A 22,909-nucleotide genomic window follows, 5' to 3' on the forward strand; every position below is an offset into this window, starting at 1 on the left:
TTCACAAAAGCGCTGCCTATCCTAAAATATTTAAAAAACGCGTACACGAGGAGTATTTTTGTATTTTATACCATACTAGCCGTGTCAGAAACTCTTTGCACGCTACTGGGACACATGAAACCGAGAGCAGATCTAGTATATACATGCTGTTAGTAACTGCGCCTTATGGTTCTTAAATAGAACATGGTCATAAGTTTATTGTAGCTGATATCTTGACATGCTATCAGTTGTTATACGGTACGATTACCATCTGATTTCCGTAACCCATTACGATGAAAACACTAGCGGATGATTATCGATCTTGAAAGGAAATGACCTAATTTTGTGTACCTACTAATTGAGATACGGATAATGCTGGTCTCTACGGAATGCAGAAAGGATAAGGACCTCATTAATAACACAGCTTAGTTAGGTCATCCGTTCTACTGGTTGGTTTGGTATCGAGCAATTTAGTCATTTCGTATAATGTGATATGTAAAACGTTTTGGTTTTTTAAATAACTATTTGCGGTTCCAAAGAACTATTTAATTTCTCAAGCTAAATGTAACTTTATATATAACTTCTTCTTAATCTTAAGAGCTAAGGTCTTATCGGTGTAGACCTGTCCCATACATGGCCCTCTTTTTTACCTCTTTATACCTCTTTATTCCCAACTTTCGTTTTATTTGTTCCACAAAAGCAAGTCTCGGACGTCCTCGTCCCCTCTTTCCATCGACTTCTCCCTTCGTTATATTTGTGATCAATTCACCATGTCTTAATACGTGGCCAATCATTTTCCCTCTTCTGATTTCTATAGTTCTAATATTATTATATTCTACTTTTCACAGACTCTATTTAGTACTTCTTTATTTCCAATTTACTCAAATGTTTTTTTTTTAACAATCCTATTTTTAGTCCATGAGCATTCATGAGCGTTAGTCCGGGATTAAGAGCATAAGTATTTCGTTCTTTTCCAGTATTCAAGCTTTATTTGCACTTATTTGCGCAAAATTTCGGTAGGTACGATTAGTTTTACTATTGAGCTGTGTTACGTAATAAATAAATAACAAGACACTTTCTCATTTAAAATATTACCATTAAATACTACATTAATAGCCATAAGATTATTAAAATTACTGTACAACATGTATAGGTATGTATAATATTTATTCTAAAATACTTTGACCTTCTTAGTTTCCCAGAAATCACGTTGACCTAGGTTAGGTATTTTTATAATAAAATCTAATGGTCTGATGATGATATAATACGTATGTAGTAGAAAGAAGCATGTCTTAAAAGTGGTAATGATTTTGCAAATAGGAAAGGAATAAATAGGTTTTACAATGAACTTGGTATTCCATTCCTTTATTCAACAAGCGCATTTGACGCTTTAAACAATTAGGGAATATAAGAGACAGAACGGACAGCTGCGTCCTCTGAAGTACAACTACCATCTACTGCGATCATCACCTGTTGGGAGGTTGGGTCGGTTGGGAAAGGACTTTAGTCCAACAGTGAACTTGTCTATACTTTTGGTGATCGATGTAATGATGTCTTCATTGTCCGCTTTCTAAGTCCTTGGCCGTGGGTTCGATTCCCACAACTGGAAAATGTTTGTGTGATGTGCATGGTTGTTTTTCAGTGTCTGGGTGTTTGTCTGTATATTATAAGTGTATTATATGTGTATTATATTCATAAAAATATTCAACAGCTATCGTAGTACCCATAACACAAGCTACGCTTACTTTGGGGCTAGATAGCGATGTGTGTATTGTCGTAGTATATTTATTTATTATTTATTTATTTATTTATGTATGAATGTATGGCTGCATCATGCATTGATGTATGAATGTATGGCTGCATCATGCATATATATGTTTGTTACTCCTTGAAGCAAGAACTACTTGACTGTAATTCAGAACGAAGACTGATTAATTACTGGATGAACACAATATTTGACGACCAACCTGGCGCAACGGTGAGCGTTGTGTATTTAAGTAGGAGGTCCCGGGTTCGATTCCCGGCAGGGGTAATTTGGGAATTTATAATTTCTGAAATTTTTCTGGTTTGCTCTAGTGGGAGGCTTTGTCGTTGCTAGTTATCACCTTACCGACAAAGACGTGCCGCTAAGCGATTTAGAGTTCCGGTGCGATGTCGCGTAGAAACCGATTAGGGGTATGACTACCATACTCCCTAATAGGTTAGCACGCTACCATCTTAGACTGCATCACTTACCACCAGGTGAGATTGCAGTCATGGGCTAACTTGTAGTGGAATAAAAAAATATATAGGCAACTTTTTACCCTGGGAAAATCTATGGTTCCGTTGCGATTTGTGAAAAACTGAATTTTACATTTATGAGCTATTACGAGTATACCTAATGCTTGACTTTGCCATAGTCATTTAGATTTATGCTAGATGCGCCCCACGGTGTTCCTTGCGACGAAATATCTGTACACGTAATTGCGATGAAATAAAAACAATGAGTTACTGTACAGATTGTGATTCTATTACGTTGCCATAAATTTTGAGTAATGTTTGCAATATGATGAAATTTAAGCGTAATGCATGTGTAATTGATGCAATGGGTTAATCGGTAATCGGTGCGGTCGGGTCGTGCTGTGATAAGTAGGTACCAAGAAATTTGCAATATATAGTTGCACCTATACCTTATCAACGTATCTATGAGTGTCTCTTTGGACAATAAGTAAATTATTTTCTACTACAGATTCAGATCTGTAATTGTTAGTAATAATTTACTTCTTCTTCGTAGGTGTCTGGGTTAGATTCTCGAGACGAGAGCGGGATTCAAATTGTTAAATGGCACTAACGGAATTTCACAGTGCCAGTTAGGATTATGGCATTGCCTGATTTAAGTACTTCGGAGAGCACATAAAAATATTCTCGTTTCTAGTTACTATTACAAAGGCTAAAAAATTTTTGTGACATAAAAATTGTTTAACATAATCAACTTACGGTACGACCCAATACAGGGCACGGGTCTCCTCTCAGATTCTTATTTATTTATTTATTTAATGGACAATCAACAGGTTACAACAACAACTCTTAAAAACTAAACAAAAAATGAAAAAAAACATATAAATGTAATATTGTAGATCCACTTAAAGACTGCCACAACATGCGAATACAAAACTATATTGTCAGTTAGAAGGAGAAAAAACCAATTAAGAGAGCCATTAGAGTGCTTATAAGCTGTAAGATCCATCAAGTAGGGACATAAACTTGACGAATCTAGCACCGCGAACAAAAATTAAAAAAACAAATACTTAAATTATATATAAAATAATATTAAAAATGTATAAAATAATATTAAAAATGATTCAGTAGACTTTAGACCGTAGGTAGGCTTCAAGCAGCTTTGAAGATCTACCAGGCATTTAGGTTTCCTCACAATGTTTAACTTCACCGTTTAAGCATTTTTTTTTAAATCATTACAAGTAAGCCCTTGTTTGCATTTCACCTTGTCGTAATAAATGATACAGTCTAAGATGGTAGCGGGCTAACCTGCTTGGCTGCAAGGCAGTTATACTAAACACATACCCCTAATCGGTTTCTGCGTGACATCGTACTAAACGCTAAATCACTAGGTAACTAGCCACGGCCGAAGCCTCACCAGGCCAGACCAGAGAAAAATCTAAAACTATAAATTCCCGAATCGCCCCTACCGGATTTAACCCGGGAGCTCTATTATAAAACCACACCGAAGAGTAAGTGCGAACCGAGATCTATCTCGGTACCGCGAAATGGAATCCAGAGCCTGTACCACTAGGCTATAAATGCTCAAGTAGCTAACTACCATTAACAGATTTATTTATGTCCACTACAATGTTTGGGAGAAAGGCCATACACCTTTTGCGGTATTCGAAATAATTAATCGAGGCGTCGCGTAGTCCCCAATAAGAAATCCAAAATGCATTCGTGTAAGTTAAATTCTCGTCCTGCTTGTACTCACGTTCCTCATTCTCCGGTCTCATAAACTTAGTGCGCCGGCGCCGCTGAATCCGTTCGGTCGATTGGAGAGCGATTGCGTTTTGCAGAAATACCGCAAACTGAATCCGCGTCCACTATTAGTGTTTTGGTGCCGATCGATCGAGTGAAAAGCTTTTACATATTGTGCAAAGCTCCAGTCGCGTTTTTGTGTTTTTAAAAAAGTGAAGTTTGATTGTTTGTTGATATACATTTTCGTTGTGCTTGTTTTAAACGGCGCAGTATTTATGGTGTGGTTAATGTAAGTTAGGTAGGATCGTTTAATTTTATTTTATTGTAGAACTATTTATTGGTAAAGGAAATTAAACAAAGAAGTTCTTTATCAATTTGGGGATTAAAGTAACGTACACACTCTTTATTGTACCTACAAAGCGAACAATAAAAAGTTTTAATTAATCCATTGAATAATTTTCGAGTAACAGTAACATAAGAAACCTAATTTTTGCTATAATTATATGTTTAGATAGATTGTTGTTTTGTTAGGATGACCTACTAAATGTGTACAATGTATATTGTATACAATTTGTTAGTATAATAATACATTACAGAGTTTATTAATTAATCAGTACACAAAAATAGAACCTAAAGCGAGTGCGAGTGCGATCAATGGGTTCATAAACTGCAGTCTAGTCAGGTGAAACCAGAGTCTTACGCTAACTTGTTAAACATCATCATATCGATCCATTACCGGCCCACTACTGGGCACGGGTCTCTTTTCACAATAAAAAGGGTTAAAGTAGTCCACCACGCTGCCCCCGTGCGGATTGGTGGACTCCATACACCTTTGAGAACATTATGGAGAACCCTCAGGCATGCAGGGTTCCTCAAGATGTTGCCCTTCATGATTGAAGCAAGTTAGGTTTTAATTGTTTAAAACGCACATAACTTAGTAAAGTTAGAGGTGCGTGCTGGGATTCGAACTTCGGCCCCCCAAGCGAAGTCAAAGTTCTGCCCACTGGGCTATCACCGCTATAACCCTCTTTTAACACGTTTTTGGGTAACGCTAACTTGTTAAACAATGCCTTTAAAATAATAGTGAATCACATTGAACTTCCGTTTAACCGAACAGCTGATGACCTAATCGACACCCACAATTCTTATTATTAAAATAATATTATCTCCATTATGAGTATTGACAATACTTGACATGAGCCTATGACATTTAAAGATAATTTATTACTTAACTAGCAGTTACCAGCGACTTTGCGCGCTTTACGATTCAGGGCTTATAAATTTACCGTAGAACACTATTACAAAATGCTAGACAGATACTCTGCTTTATTTATTTGTTTGTAGTATTCCTATGTATACATTTTTATGTGTATAGTGTGTTTGTTGGACTTATTTCACGCAGCAACGGAACAATGCGATCGATCTACGTGATTTTATACAGAGATATTTTTATTACCACAGAGTGACAATCACTCTGCAAAACAAGTCTAAACTAACAAAGTCGCGAGCAAAGTTAACTTGTAACTGCATTTATGTTATTTTAATGTACTCTACTAAAACTGAAAACAAAACACATTCTCCTAAACTAGCAATCTACATGACAACAGCTGTTAAACAAAGTCCATAGTCTACACATATTATAACGGAGCACGGAGTAGGTATGACAACGATCGCCAACGTTGAATATAATGGCTCGATGCCAGAGAGCGCCGTACTCGTAAACACTTGGCTTGTCAGGACTTGCCTATAGTACAGGCAACATTACAAATATTAGCACTCAGACTGTATCTCACTCAGTATTTTATTATCAGCCTATTAACTTTAATTATGCATATTATGCATATTAAATAAATAAATATACTACAACAATACACACATCGCCATCTAATCCTAAAGTAATCGTAGCTTGTGTTATGGGTACTAAGATAACTGAATGAATGAATAATTTTTATAAATTCTTCTTCTTCTTGCGGTGCCTCTCCGACTAGCGAAGGTTGACAGTCAGCTTCGTAAATTCTTGTCTATCTTTCGCGAGGCGAAATAATTCTGCTGTACTCGCAGCTCGACTCTAGTGCAGCAGAATTATTTTATAAATAATATACATAAATACTTTATCACCCAGACACTGACAAACATTCATGTTCATCACACAAATATAATAATGTTGTGGGAATCGAACCCACGGCCTTGGACTCAGAAAGCAGGGTCGCCGCCCTCTACGCCAATCGCCCGTCAATATTATTATACTAGTTATTAATATTACGTACCTATATTTATTTAAATTATCAATTTTTTTGTATCTATACATTTTGGTATTTATATATATATATATAAATAATATATATCAACACTCTTGGCACTATACCGTTCTCTTGCTGTAAGTTTTGTTTACAAAGGTTGCCTGTCAGAGATTGCTTACAGCAATAAGGCCGCCGTTGCATCTCTACATTGTTTACTGTATACTCCTTACTGATTCATTTCCTGTATGTTATATGTGCAATAAAGTGTTTCTTTTTCTTCTGCGTAAACTGAGTCACAGAGTGGTCCAGCACCTCCAAGTCAAAAAAACAGTTAAAGCAAAATTTTAAAGTGGCCTGTTTCATTAGCACGGTGGAACGTCACACTAATAAAGGTTAAAGAGCGTAGACTCTCCTCACGATTCAAGTTTGAGTTGGTGGGCTTTAACGATTGTTGTATCATGTTTTAGTGACAATAAACGGGATCGACCGGGTTCTTTAACAGAAAAAACCTATCCTTCAATTCTTGGCCCCACCCGGAAATTGAACCAAGAAACTTGCTATCCGCTAGAACATCGTTCGTTTAGTAACTGGTTCGTTGGCTTACTAGCTAGCAGGTTCAACTAAGGATCACAAGGATTTTTGGATCCAAATCCAACTAAATAGCTATACCTATAATCTTAGCTATGCGTTACGGTTATTATCACTAACACGTGATTACCTTTCATGAATTATTTCCCAGGATAACACGTATCCTATGCCCAACTTCAAAACGTATCTTCGGTATATATGTACCAAATTTCATCAAGATCAGTGCAGTATAGCCACTGCCTAAATGATAGTTGTGCCAAAAATACGTTACAAACAATAAATCAAACCGAGACACTTTCGCATTTATAATATTAGTATAAGTTTTTACTAATGTAGCAAAACAAGAAGAAGTTTATACATAGTAAAAATTTAGTAATTGAATCTTGACTTATGCGATTTGACTATCTGAACGAAAGCCAACCCAAAAACACGTTTTTTTTACTTTTTATCCGAGCTTATCTTTAGAAAGGATTAACTGATTTGAGTATTTCTACGAGACTGCATATTGCTCAGCTACTCTGTAACGCGTGAAAACCCAAAAACAAGCGAGTAACTGTAAATTAATATTTAGCTTGTTTAAAACTCCTTTCAACTTAGGTAGTACAAACTCTTTAGGTTACTCTTTAGGTAACATGAGATACAGTGGCGTGCACTTCATACATGCAGAAACCAAGAGCACGCCACTGATGAGATATGTAACCCTACCTACATAATTTATTTATTGCTCAGTACAAATGATTGCAATAGACATAAATGTCATGATAAATGTGTGCCTTAGCATTCTTGTGACCTGACGGCACAGCATTCGATATACGGTTCCAATAGCGCAACCTACTAAACCGCGCTATACCTGCATGAAAAGAGTAGTGTCAGATGGCCGGTCCACTTACACAAAATTTAAATAAATGAAAACTATCTAGTGCCCATATCATATATAATTAGGTATAATAAATATATCAATATATTAAATTATCAATGGTATCTAAACTTATAATAAAATTGTAACTGAAAGATTTCTGTACATTTAGGATATTTAGAAAATTTTGACCGGGGGATGCTTTATAATCGATACTGAGTCCAAAATAGATTTTTATTTAATTTTGGTCTGCCTCTCTGTCTGTCTGTCCGAGCATCACACGAATACTACTGAACGCGTTTAAATAAAATTTGGTATAGTAGTAGCTGATATTCCGGGTCAACATATTCACTTTTTATCCCGTTAAACAATAAGTTTCCTCCGGAAAATGGGATGAAAATATTTATCAATTTTGCGTCATAGCTCCGTTAAATTTAAACCGATTTTAATAATTTTTTTTTTATTTGAAAGTGTATACTATCAAGCATGTGTTGTAAGATTTTAATGAAGATCTGATAAATATTGTAGGAGATAAAGGACATAACTCTTCGCAGATAACCGCGAAGTTGCGCGGGTCAGCTAGTATAATAATAATAAAAAAAATACAATAAATAGGTATTGTCAAAAGTACCATCAAAAAATGGTACAAAAGTAATTTAAAGCCTTAAACGCATAATCGAATACTTTTTGTTAGATTTAGTACCAATATTTTCTGGACTCGTGGTTAAAGTATCCCCTTTCATTTTCGAGGCAAACGTATTCCGGCAGAGGGTGTTTATTACAATTATTATAAACATAGTTATTATAATAGGTTAATTGGTGACTTAGTTAGGGCGGGAAGGAAGGACTAACAAACAAACACACTTTTCCATTTATAATATTAGAAACGATAATAGCTTAAAATTAAAGAGTTACTCTTAAAATCCCTCGTTACACTCACGATTTATCCCGGCACCCATAACGTGAGATTACTTCGTAGTTTCTGATATTTGTAAGTTGCACAGCTCTGCCGGAAAATCGAGCAATGATGAGTTATATGAGTGATGTCTTACCACGTAAATATCATCAACAGTAATACGTTCTGGCCTTATAGGGGCCACTACGCGTGTTTAGCAAACTGGCTTAGCCATATAAGAGCCGAGCCCAATGTGTAATTCGTCCTCGAACTTGAGGCCTACGACTCGCCTTAATGCCATATTATTTAATGGGCAAGGTTTCATATGCATATGGATATCACTATGGTAGCCATAATTTTTTAAATTCAGTTATCGTTTAAATGAAAACGGGGCACAAGTTTTCCATTTCAATGCCTAACACCAAGCCTAGATAGCCTAGTGGTTAGAGCGTCAGCCTCCCTTTCGGGATGTCCGAGTTCGATCTCCGGAACGCACCACTAACTTTGCGGAGTTATGTGCGTTTTTAATTTAAGAAATTCCAAATTTCGATTGCTTTACTGGTAAAGGAAAACATCGGGAGGTTCTCCGTAACGTTCTGATTTCTCCATAACGTTCTCAAAGGTGTGTGAAGTCCAACTTGCTACTAACGCTAAATTGTTAAATTGTTAAGCGACACGTCTTTGTCGCTAGGGTGTAACTAGCCACGGCTGAAGCCTCCCACCAGAATAGATCAGAGAAAATATAGATATTATAAATTCCGAATTGCCCCTATCGGGGATAGAACCTCGGACTTCCAGTAGGTATATAAGACCACAGCGCTCACCGCTGTTGCAGTAAGTTCATAAATAACATTTAAGTATGGGTTCTTCATATCACTCGGAACCATCTCATCTTAGCAATGAGCTCAAGATAATGTCGTTAATAAATTATAATCGCCAACAGACGTCGTTGCCACGCAATTATCTCCGGCAGATTCAAACGAGTCCGTTACCAGTAAGCGACCCATGCTGAACTACGCTCGGGTAGCTTTCCACGTTTTAGGATCAGTTGGTTGTTCGCAATGTTTTTTAGAGCGTCGCATCCTTGATTTATGTGCTCAGGCTATGATTATAATACAGGTAAGATTGATGCGTTTAAGATTGATGATGCCACTGGGTTGTTTAATCTTAAAGGTTCTCGCTTGAGTTTGCGAACACAAAGGAAATTTAGTATCAGTAAGAAGGCAAGCTTGCGTATATAGATTATAGGTGCGAAAACCGGTAGTATTGTCCCTCTGTTTTTAGAGTTCCGTATCTAAAAGGTAAAACACGGACAGGCAGATAGACGGGCGCACAGCGGAGTATACGTAATAGAGTCAAGCGTAAAACTTTCAATCTTTGCTGTCAAACGTCACTTTTGTATTTTTATTGTATCGAAAAGTGACGTTTCACAGCAAAGAATTCATGTCTGTCGCATGCCTGATACGTAACCACCTTGCGGGACCCTATTACGAATACACCGCTGTCCGTCCGTCCATCTGCCTGTCCGGTCACCAGGCGGTATCTCATGAACCGTGATAGTTAGACAGTTGAAATTTTCACAGATGTTATTTTTCTAAATGATGACAGAGATGTTATTTGATACTAAAAAACAATAAAATAAATCTACGGGGACTCCTATACAACAGACATATTTTTTTTGTTGATTTTATAGATTATGGTACGGAGCCCGGTATGCGCGAGTCTGTCTCGCACTTGGCCGCTTTTTTTAATAAATTGAAAATGTATTATTTGCCTGTAATAAGACAAGTTCGTGTATTGCAAGTAAGAGTCAGAAAATCTATATGGTACGTATATATCCTCTTTTAATGGAAGTCGATAACAAAATTTGTAAACGTTACAATGTTGGTCTTTAAATAACATTACGTAAGTTAAAGTAAACACGATCAGTTATTAATTAATGATTACACAAACTAGGTAAGTATAAGTCGGATCCAAGTTTTAAAATGTTATATACAAAACAACCAACCAACCGAGGCAACCGAGGTCCCAGGTTCAATTTCCGGAAGGGGCTATTTGGGTATATAATATCTTAGTTTTCTCTGGTCTGGTATAGTGGTACGCTTCAGTTGGGGCTTGTTATTATCCTTCTGACAAAGACTGTCTGTCTTTCGCGAGGTTTAGGTACGCGCGCAAAGCGATTTACTGTATAATGTCAGGTTTAGCATAACTGCCTAACCTAACAGGTTAACCCGCTATAATCTTCGATTGCATCTTCAGTCACAACCAGATAAGATTGCAGACGACGAGAAGATAATTTTTATTTTTATTTTTTATTCCATTACAAGTCAAGGGCTACCTTGACTGTAATCTCACCTTAGTCCCCGTGGTAGTCATACCCCTACTCCGTTTTTACGCGACATCGCACCGGAACACTAAATCGCTTAGCGGCACGTCTTTGTCGGTAGGGTGGTACTAGCCACGGCCAAAGCCTCCCACCGGACCAAAAACTCGCAGTAGAATAAAACAATGTTAAATCAATATTCTTCTTAGACCAGTAGATTTAGTTTAGGGATTGCAGTAATTATCACTACCACATCACAATGATGGAAAAAAATTAACTATTCTTTTGATCCTTTCATAGGAAGGAGTTCGCGTCTTGAGTTTTGAGTTTGGTCTCGTTGTACGCAAATTAGTTTGTTAGAAAATGAACTTGAGGCTATTTTAGCGTAGCGACCAATTCGCAATAAAGCTTATACCAGCCTTGAGCCATTAAAGATCTATTGCCCCCCGTATTTCTACAGTGTGGTTTATTTTCAGTGAAATATTGCGACGGTCAACGACTTGCGTTTTGTTATTTGCTAATTGTCTTACAATTGCCAGCTGTGTATACGTTGTAATTAATTGATGTCTACAATATTTATGATGCTTCGACTCATTCAAAGTTATACTTTGGTGTCCTGTTCAATATAAAAATAAATAGCTTATAATGATAGTATTAATCGGATGATAAATTATAAAAAAAAAAACGTAGTCATGTCTAACCAGACTCTGGTACCTACCTTGAATAAATCGAATGCATTATTTCTTTCTACATTCCTAGAGTATTGTTTCTGATTATTAATTTAAAGCGGTGCTAGTACTCGTACGTACATTTTTTTTACCAAACGTCACGGTTATGGTGGTGGCTGTTAAGATTTCAGTCAACGTGTAGTGGAATTAAAAATAAAATATTAAAATGATTAGAAACAGGACAAGTTAATACGTGCATTACATAAATGCATCAAGTCACATATAGGAGGGAAGCATAATTCACCATTTCCCGTTGTTAGGGTGATATTATGGTGTGGTCAGCGTACCGTGACTCTCTGCACGACTCAGTTCACATGTTACTGTCCGGCATTTCACTCTATCACTTAGAAATATCTCTTTAAACATTTTAAAACGGTCAGTTTTTACGCGGGTATGGAGAGCAATGTGCGCGCATTCTGAAAACAGCTTGGAAGTAATGAAAAATAACACAACAAACATCAAAAATGACAGTCAAAATTTTATAAGTAAATTAAATATTTATACTTTTAAGCGTTATTGTTGAAAAAAACACGTTGTTTGTTATTCTGAGGTGTGATAATAAATAATTATACTTGACTGAAATAAAGAGCGGTTTACAGATATACTGGAAATTAATAAATATAGTACATAAAGAAAACTCCAAAACAGGAGTACAACGGAATCGATAAAAAAATTGCATGTGACTGTCGCATTGCATATGCCCTTTGTTATTAATACGTGAAACATAATTTGTGAAAACATTACGTAAGTACGATTATAAAAGTGAATAAGCAAACGAAATCAATACAAAGATTGATTCTTTACGACAGTGTATAGTGAATGTGACAAAATCGAGTGTAATTGTGTGACAATGTTGATTACAAAGTACACGGCAATCCTGCTGGAGAGTGCAAAGAGTGTTGAAGCAAGGAACTCAATATCAAGACCATTTAAAGCTGATCTAGGTATTGGAGTCGACAGGTCTTCCTCTTTAGAATGCGTTCCAAATCGACGCCGTGTTTTTCGAAGACGTCATTTAGCTTACAGGTACGTACCGGTATAGTAAGAATATAACATTAGAGTTTAACTGTGTATTACAAAGCCAAGCGTTTAAGCATTACATGTCTATTCTGCGTAGGAAACGCAGGATATGAATAAACTTATTTCTCAAACTAGAATTTTCGCACTTCTTTGCCCAGACCTCCACAGACCTCTCATAGGAGAAAGAAGGATTATGAGCTTTGAAGCACAGCGATGCTTAAATGAGGCAGGCAGGTTTTGTGATTGTTTAATCGTCCACACAAGTCCATGTGCTTTTTGAGGTATGAAGTCGGAGAGAATGGTACCTACTTCATTTCTAATTATGGGCAGGAAATTTGTGACAATATAACCCAATACCCAACTGCTTTTAGCCCGAACCTGGAATTCAGTAGTTATGGATATGGGACTTAAAGGGTATTCTACTGCTTTCTTGCAATGTTATTTAGTTCCTGTCTTAAGGGAATTACCCAGTTGTCCAAAGAACAAATAAATTATGAATATTAAAATATAAAAAAATGCAAATAATTCATCCATAGATGCAGTCTCCACATGTGTCTCATTATTATATTCTTTTACTCTTTTTTGTTCCTTTTATTTGGCTCCCAAATAAAATGATTTAATTATATTTATTGTGACTAACTAAACAAAAAAATCTCCACCTTCACCTTTCTAACAAAAAAAACAAAATTAAAATCGGGTCAACCGTTCGGGAGCTACGGTGCCACAGACAGACAACACACACACACAAACGCACTCTTATCGTTATTTGCGTCACGTTAATCACTCACCTCATTAATAATCAGGCAGGGTTTATGTTAAAAGATTTAACAGTTTTTGTCACTTTCTGCTTATTTTGCTGCCTAAAATCTCATACTAGTTGGCTGATATAAAATCTTAGTGTTAAATGGCTTTTACGTCTTCGACAGTTAAGCATAAAATGTGTTGGCAAACTTAGTTTCACATCATCTGTAAAGCCAGAAGTAATGCTGATAAATCTTAGTGACTAAAATTATATTTTGCTTTTATTCTCTATTGGTTGCCTGAAAGAGATCCCTTTGTAGCAATGAGGTCGCCTATTTGTATACGCTGTTTTGACGTGACAACGTCTTATAAATCGGGTGACACTTCAAGAAACTGCGTTACGCTCCGCTCACGTTATGCGCTCACAATGAGAGCGAGTGAGAGGCACGCGTCCCTTCCGCTCGGGCATGGTTAGCCCGCCTAAGAGCGAGAGAGACAGACATAAAAAGTGAAAGGCACGCGTCCCTTTGTAGCAAACGCTGTTTCATTGTACGCAAATGTATTGCAAGTTATTGTATGTATATTTGTATGTAAATACGTATGTATGTGTAAAGGTAAAAATAAAATTTTGTTAATAATTAAATTCAGTGCGAGATTCTTTGTATAAATTAATGTTTTAAATATAATTCTTTGTATAAATAAATGTTTTAAATTGTTACTATTATTTCATCCTTCTTCCTACTATACGAATGAATATTCACATTAAAATTATTTTACCACTCAAAGTCGTTGTCACGTAAAACTTTCGCCCGTATACCGACTTTACAGGCAACCAATTTTTTTTAATGCTTTTCTGTTTCATGTACTTTTTGTGGTGTATTAATAAATAATTTCATTCATTATTTGCCGACAGAGTGAGCACAAATATATCGTTAATAAGAAACCATAGACAAAGTTCTCTCACTCATCATGTAGAAATAACATAGGTACTTCCTATGTTGCCGTATAGTTTACGTAATAACGAATGAAAATTTCTGGTATTATACTCAACTACATCCGCTGAATGTTAGAATTGCGAAACGATGGACATAATCAGTTGGACTAGACGCTGTAGTATTGCGATAAGTACGTGTAATTTGCTAAACCACACCGCATTAAATCGTGACCACGGCAGCGACTATCGACACGCCGAGTAAATCAATAAATTTCCCAATGCCCCCAATTAATTAACAGGTGAAAGTGCTAGGATATTTTAAACTCGTGAGTTACCAAATTTTTGTATTTCGAAGGCTTCATAAGTTTTTTATATACGAGCTTAAATGCTTGGGGTCGTGGTTAACAGTAACCAACGCTGCGTTTCACGGCGCGAGATTGCTATTCCAGCACCTTGGGACCTCAATGTCCATCGATTCACCCAAAGAGGTGCCCCACCCATAGCAACTTCATCTTCGCTAATTGAGCTAGGTCAGTACCTCTGGTTCTTCAACGGTTCCCCTGATTCCTAATTGGGCACGTAGAGATACTCCGAGTATGCGTCTCCGACTCTTAGTCTTCTTTGGAAATTTAGATCGAGTTTTTCTAGCTAATCGTAGATGTAATCATTTAAAGATTTTGAGCGTCATGTTGTATGAACAATAAATTTCTAAAAAGCAATTATGTGTCGCTATTTATTCCAATTTTTTATACTAGTCTTATACTCATGTATGCAGTTGTGCTATATGAACTTATTACGGAGCTTATATGAACATGTGTTGAAAATCTAAAGAGTACCCACCAAGATTCCTATTGCCTATTTAATGTTTATTTCCGCGTAGAGATTCAAGAATTTGTATAAACAAACAGCAATTTGAATAATTAAAACAAATATTCATTGAATGCATCAGTGAGTACAGGATGGTAAACAGAATACATTAGGTACGAGAATCGTATTAGACATATAGATCGGTAGTACCTATATCTATTCTTTATTGTTATGACCTACTGCCTTACCGCTATATAATATGTTCGTATTATTTCATTTATCTTACATTAATAATTTGATGAGGTAACATTGCATTTGTTACTTATAGTAACATATTTAATTAAATCTTATTAATTGCTTAGTTATTTTTACGTTACTGAGTAAAATATTATAGCATTTGCGTCATTGTCCTAAAGTTAGATTTTAGGGCTTAGATCCGCGAGATAATTAATTTTATTTTTTTCATTCCACTACAAGTTATCTCTTGACTGCAATCTCACCCGGTGGTAAGTAATGATGCGGTCTAAGATGGTAGCGGGCTAACCTGCTTCCATCTTGGAGGCAGCTATAGTAAGTTAGCAATATTAAACCCATACCTCTAATCGGTTACTATGCGACATCATACCAGAAAGTTAAATTGCTAAGCGGCGCGTCTTTGTCGGTAGGGTGGTAACCAGCCCCAGCCGAAGCCTCCCACTATACTGAAACCTTTTTTATTTCAAAAAAAGGTGACGTTGTTTACCAGTAATTTATTATCTCTTATATTTTGAAAATAATCGCCAATGGACTTAATTAATTTGTAGAATCATTAATTGTATTGTGGCCCTGTATAGTAATTCAATATTTTAATGCATATTGTTTAGCATAAACAAAGATTTCACTCTCATCAAGCTCCTGCAATTTGTATTACCTAGTACCCTTTATAAAAGAGTAGATTCTTGTAAAGAAGGGTCGATCACCTCTGTCTCAGTTACTGATAAATTGGTAACATCCTCAATCATTTACGTGCCTCCATTCGTCTGAATTGCTTGGAGTATCTTTGACAGCTGGTTCTATCAATTACTTTTGACCCGGAACGGTTATTTGTTATTTGCGATTGCAACAGTTTTGAATGTATTGATTGGTATTCATGAGACGCTTGCGTAATGCTATCTTGAATCATACGTGCCATGGTATATTAATTTATGTGCCAGCTTTTTATAGGACGGGTACTTGTTTGTGTACTTAGTTTTCAATTTGCCTATATCTGCGAGAACGTTAATGATATTTGATAGAGGCAAGCGTTACTTTGCGGGTATCCATGATATATTATGAACATTAAGCTTTATTAGCTATACTCCGTTAAAAGCAGGATAAACTGTATGGTGTAATTTATAATTTCTTGAATTATATTTATAATTTATTACACACCAAACAGATCTTTAGCATGTACCCTCTACGCACTTTTTTCTCCGAAACCGTAGTATCCTCAGGAGATGTAGAATTTCCAAAGAATAATTGTTAAGTAGGTCTTAATAAGTTAATTATTGCTTCTGCATCCTCATTGTTAGACTTGTAATTTCGGGTAGTGATTTAAAAAAATATAGAAATCCCCGACGCTCCAGCTATAAAATACAATTTAAAAAGCTTTTGTATAGGAATTGGCAATTCGGATGATATTATTATCAGTAGATTGCGTTATGTCGGTAGTAAGAAGTTAACCAGGTCAGTATAGTGTCTAATAGTTACTTATTCCCATTAAAACGTGCCGCCAAGCGTTTTAGCGTTCCGGTAAGATTTTCTAACAGAAAACGAAAACAACAGATTTAGGTATCTAACCCAAAACCACGCGATCCGTAGTTGAACATGCTAGACTAACAAGATACGAGTTCAAGAAAAAAAAAAAAAGCAAACAGCCAAATCCCTTACTTCGAGTCAATTAATTGCTCGTGTGGTATCCCCTATCCAGAGTTACCGACAAACCGGTCACGCACTGCACTTTTTGCCAAGCCCGTAACTTGGCACCGGTTCGACGACGCACGTTGCATTTTAAATGACAATAGAGGTCGAATTATGCAAACATTTATATCTGCTTATCGTGCTCCGATCTTTTGTATTTGCGGTCGGAGGCACAGTAGAAAAGAGGTCAACTTTCAATACAAATGTTTTTGTCATTTCGCTATGCTTGCACACGTGACAATATCTTGTCATTGTTAGATACCTACTGAAGATTTAAAAATAAGATTTTCGTGTTCTTTTCTTGATTTGTCGATACTTCGACCCAGTTGCATGGATCCTGAGGAAATATAGATGCCTACTAATTTAATGCATTCAGTGCCAACATCATATCAGCCCATTAGGTATTTGCTCACTACAGGACATTATATTTTCGCAATGGAAGGGATTTAGGCCTTAGTCCACCTCGGTTGATCAGCTTCAGATTGGTGGACTGCACACGCTTTTCAGAACATTATAGAGAACTCCCAAGAATGCAGGTATTCTTACGATGTTTTTTTGCAAAACGTACATAATGCAGAAGAAAAGTTCGGAAGAAAAATTCATAATTACTATTTATGGAAAATTAGAACCGTAATAATTGATTATTGAGAAAATTATGGTGTCCATATAAGCAACTTGTGCGTATTTGAATAACTTTGATTCCATCATCACAGTCGTCATTATTTTCATCCTTTTTTTTTATTCCACTACAAATTAACCCTTGGCAGCAATCTCACCTGGTGGTAAGTAGTGATTCTGTCTAAAATGGTAGCGGGATAACCTGTTAGGCAGTATGTTAGTCATACCCCTAATCGGTTTATACGCGAAATCGCACCGGAACACTAAATCGCTTAACGACCGACTTTGTGCGGTAGGGTGGTAGATAGCTACGTTCAGAGTCTCCCACCAGACCAGACCAGAGAAAATTCAAATTGTAAATTCCCATATTGCCGCCACCAGGATCGAACCCGGGACATTCTGCTTAAATTCATAGCGCTCACCATTGCTCCAGGGAGGTCGTCAAAATATAAAACCCTTCACAAATCTTTCGCCCATTCCAGGAATCGAGGCAATTATTTCCACTGACCAAACTTTACTGATCAAAGCGAGGAAAATAATGGTTGGCTTCATGATCGAAAGTTTCTCACAGTGTCCATGTTAACATCTCGCTAACCTCTTGTACTGCGTGAACCATGACCCTTCCTATAAGGTTTGCCAGGAAATAAGATAAGCGTAATTAAACATCGTAAAAGAATACTACATACCTATTTTGAATATAGTAGTTATAAAGAGCTTTTTACCCTGGCGTTGTTATGCGATCCCGGGGTCAAGCGCCGGCAGGTACAGAGAATTAATATTTCCTGAATTTTCTCTGCTACCAGGGAAAATTTGGAAATTATTGATTGTGGTAGAAACAGATTAGGTGTATGGGCTTTATAGCGGTCTCCACACTACAGAACTAGATGGCGCCACAAAAATCCTGCACGGCGCTAGCGAAGTGTTCACTAAGAATGCCTATATATACAACATTCAAAAATGAATGTTCGGACCTCGGTACCCGAGCACGATCACCCGCTCGAAGGAAGATCTTCCTATTGTTACGGTCGAGCGTATCACCGTAGCTCCCGTACAGGCTTAATATAAATGACATACACTGCAAACCGTGTGTCATGTGGTGACGACAGATAAGATTGGTTGTCCCCACGCCTCCTCTTCCCGCGGGTGTCGTACGAGGGGACTTAAGGAACATAACGTAGAATGGCTACTGCCCGTTCTACGTTATGTTCTCGTGCTCTGCGCTACTACTACAAAGTACCACTGCAATCACCAACCAGTCTGTCCAACGTGGTGATTATGGTCAAAACCTCTCGTTGGACCAGGCCAATAATGGACTGCTTTAAGCTGACTTGAATCGAGGAAAAGCCCCCCATACATAATGAAAATTGCGCCTAATTTATACCGCAAAAAGTATCTAGTAGTAGTACCTTTTCGCTGAGTATAGCCAATAAGGCTTAATTTTCATGATATATTACGGATTTCCGAAAAGTAACGCCTTCTTCTATCCAATATCCAGGAAAAGTTTTATATAAGCATTATATATTTATTGATGTTATGATGGTAGCGCGTATAACCTGTTAGGGGTATGCGAGTTATATTAAACCCTCTAAACACTTGGCGGCACATCTATGTCGGTAGGGTGGTAACTAGCCACGGCCTAAGCTCACCACACCACACCAGAGAATATTAAGAAAATATAAATTCCCAATTTGTCCCTGCCAGCAAGGCTAGGGAGATTTTCTCCCCGGGGAAAGAATAAAAATTTACCATCTCCCACAGCTTTATCAACTCTCAGAGCATTGGCGCACAAGTGGAAATAATATCCAAATAATGTATGTGACGACACGTTAGTTATATCCCTTAGGGGATATAATCGGGGATATAATTTTTGTCTCATCTCACAGGGGTCGAGCCAGTCAAAAAAAGATCACGCTGCCTTCTGCGCAAGGGAGTTTGACGAAATATAAATAATAGCAGTCATAATAAATAACCACAATCGAGTAATCACGCTATATGCTACTATTATGTATATTATCTTAATGAGTTTTCCTTTAATGCCCACATTATGACCCTCTGCGTTGACCGCGGCGGCGAACGAATTGCCCAAGTTTTGCCCGCACTCCATTAAAACTTGCCGAACTAGACGCTTAACCGTTTTTACCGACCATTCCAGAGATAGATTTCTCTTAAGCTTTTTAAGTATAGATATTAAGTATACAATATTCAATCGTATTATTTTTATACAAAATTATTAGGTACTAGATGCCAATCTTATTTAGGCGTCAAATGTAATTATAACCTAAATTCATAAAAAAAAATACTTTTTTAACCTTTTAAATAACTAGCGGCTATCCGCGATTTCTTCCGCCTTTATTTAAGGATAAATATCGTATAAACTATTTCTATGCTTTTCACAAAGAACGTTAAAAGTTGCAATTATTCGTATAACCCTTAACATTTCTAGGATGAATATTTCCTATCCTATGTCCGGTGATAGCCCAGTGGCTAAGACATCGGTTTCAAATTCTTGGGCCCAAGTTCGAATCACAGCTCGCAGCTCTATCTTTTCTAAAAGTTATATGCGTACAATAAGAAGTATATAGGGCCAGCTTGGCGCCCTATATACTTCTTATGTTAAGAAGAGACCCGTTCCTTGTAGGGGGCTATTAATGAGTTAATACGATGATGACCCTATTCCTAAAGATGCAAGCTACATGTGTGTCAAATTTCGTCAAGATCCGTTCAACGGTTGAGCCAAAAATAGGGAACGAAGAAACATCCGAACAAACAGGGACACGTTTTCATTTATGATATTAGTACTCGTATGGATATGATAAAGTAATGTTAAAGAGAACATGTTACTTATTTGAATTGGGTGTTGCATCTCTAGTTTTGAATTTTTCAGATGTTGGATGCCTCTGGAACTACTATTACTCAATAAGTTATGCTAATTACAAGAGTTTCACTCAAACTCTTGTTTCTTTTACGGTGCACACTCTCAAAGTTCATTATGCAATTTTAAGAAAGTTTAAGTAGGTGGTGGCAACTTGCAACAAGCATTAATTCGTGTAAACTGCAAAACTTGTGTGGTACACCAAACAGTAGATAATTTCATGAAATTTCAACCCTTATGTTGGGTGAAATAAGGAGCAATTTGCTGTTAACGTGTGTAAGGCAGGAGTCACGCCACTTCCATATTACGAGCTAAGTTTGTTAATAAATAAGAAGATTTATGTATGAGTTTGAGGGAGGAATCATTAACTATTATCAAACAAACAACTGATAATAACGTGATAGTTTTCATACCGTTATTAACCGGTAATACACAAACAAGCATCGGACTTGTTATTTTAATACTTATGTTAAAATAAAAAGTAGTCGCGAAGCTGAAGTGGCGGGGCACATAGCTCGGAGAACCGATGGACGTTGGGGTCCCAAGGTGTTAAAAAAGCGATCCCGCACCAGTAAACGTAGCGTTGGTCGACCCTCAAAGTGGACAGACGACATCAAACGAGTTGCTAGGAGCCGCTGGAAACAAGCGGCCCAAGATCGTGGATTTTTGAACGACCTACAAAAGACTTATGTCCAGCAGTGGACGTCAATCGGTTGAAGTGATGATGATTGATTAAAATGCTTATTATACTCAAAAATTGATATTACCTGTATACTTTATAGTTAGATATTTAAATAAATATTTAAGACGAGAGGTCATTAATCTTATAGCCTTAGTTAACCGAAAGTATTATTGGTATACATTATTATGAACGAAAAGAAAATAAAATGATTATAAAATATATATAAAATTATAATTGCAAACGATTTTCTTTATGGAACAATGGAATACTTAGGGTCGTCTGTGAGGGGATGCCGAGTCCTATTTCAGACTATTGGCTGTCTGTTCATCGGGACTGGAACAAAAAATAAAATAAGAACCTATGACATCTGAAATAAGTTTATTAACTATTTCAGTTAGATGTAAGTTTTAATGCATACATTTAATTATAGATTTCTTTGTATATAAAAGCTGATATATGGGTTTATATGCCTTTAAATAAAAACTTTATTATTATTATTATTATTATTATTTATCTCATTACTGATGCCATTCAGATGCGATCGTTATTGAAAATATTGCAAGACATACCGAAATACATGGTATCGATAAAAAGAAAAGATAGAGATGTCGATGATAAGCTTAATTTATCTTGGGATTAAATTTCATCATAATCGGTAACAGTGGAATTACTGTAACTACATTTATAATATCCTTGTAATTTAATTAATTAATTCTTAACATAATTATTGATAACTAATTAAAGGTTAACATTTAAAGCTTAAGGTTATCTTTTGCGGAATCACACAACTTTCCAATGTTGGCTAACATTTGTACCAGTCTCATTAACTTTGTTTTTTTACAACGCTATCTGTTTCTTTCAACTCTACGTCCGCAAACCTAAGATTTTTGAAGGAAATCGCTATTTTAGTTAGAGTTGATTTATAAGAGTTACCATTGATTTAATATGTTTCTATCTAAGAGTTACTTAAAAATTCATAATTGATTTCCTTCATTTGACATTTAAACATTTTTAACCTGAGACTACCGAATATAACTTAATTTGACGGCTGCTTTAAACAATTTTAGAAACTTTTTTTACATTTACAGCAAACGTCAAAACACAGCTGTTTATGTTCCAAAAACATCAGGTCAGCCTCTTTCTTAGTTACAAATAACAGAAAGTTAAAGATCAAATATCAAATATATCCTTAATATATTAAAACACAAATTATGTTTTATGAATATGAAGCAAAACTTCATCAAACGCTCCTGCCAAAATGATTCAATATAAATAACCTATAATGGTGCTCATAACCTCTAATTTCTATCGTTCACAAGTCTTAAAATACTGCTATCCTTTTCCACAAATAGCGCAGTGACAGTAATAACATATTGTTAGGCGTGGTTTAGTTAATTGTAGACATTTGCGCACAACAGAATTGGTACTACAATAGATATATATACGTAACGAACTCAAATCAAATTCATTCGACATAAAGAATTGCGATCGATCCTATAGGAAGCGAGCATTTTTGAGAACCAAAGGCCAATGCTACTTTCCGGCCAGACTCTCAAATAAAATCACGTCAATCTCGGACCAATCAACCGACAGATGTCCGTAGCTCTACTATTGACTGACTACTTTATGTGACAGAGCTCGCCATTCTTATTTCTACCTCATTGTTGCAATTTGTTCCCATCCGAAGGGCTGGTTGCCGGTCTTATTACAGGCACATGCAGCGTAACC

General features: G+C 36.4%; 1 protein-coding gene across 2 annotated transcripts in view; it reads left to right on the forward strand.

Moving 5' to 3' along the window:
- The window catches only part of LOC120631343 (protein sprint), a 283,580-nt gene that overhangs the window by 84,370 nt on the left and 176,301 nt on the right, over positions 1–22,909 (forward strand). The window contains exon 1 of one of the 2 annotated variants that reach the window (XM_039900842.1): positions 12,217–12,595. The exons of the other annotated variant lie outside the window; for it this stretch is intronic. Coding sequence (XP_039756776.1) covers positions 12,420–12,595 — 176 coding nt within the window. The 5' untranslated portion in view covers positions 12,217–12,419. Of the gene's footprint in view, positions 1–12,216; positions 12,596–22,909 lie in introns of those variants that run through there. 2 annotated transcript variants of the gene reach the window in all.

This window comes from Pararge aegeria, chromosome 18, assembly GCF_905163445.1.
Source record: "Pararge aegeria chromosome 18, ilParAegt1.1, whole genome shotgun sequence".
Classification (NCBI taxonomy): domain Eukaryota; kingdom Metazoa; phylum Arthropoda; class Insecta; order Lepidoptera; family Nymphalidae; genus Pararge; species Pararge aegeria.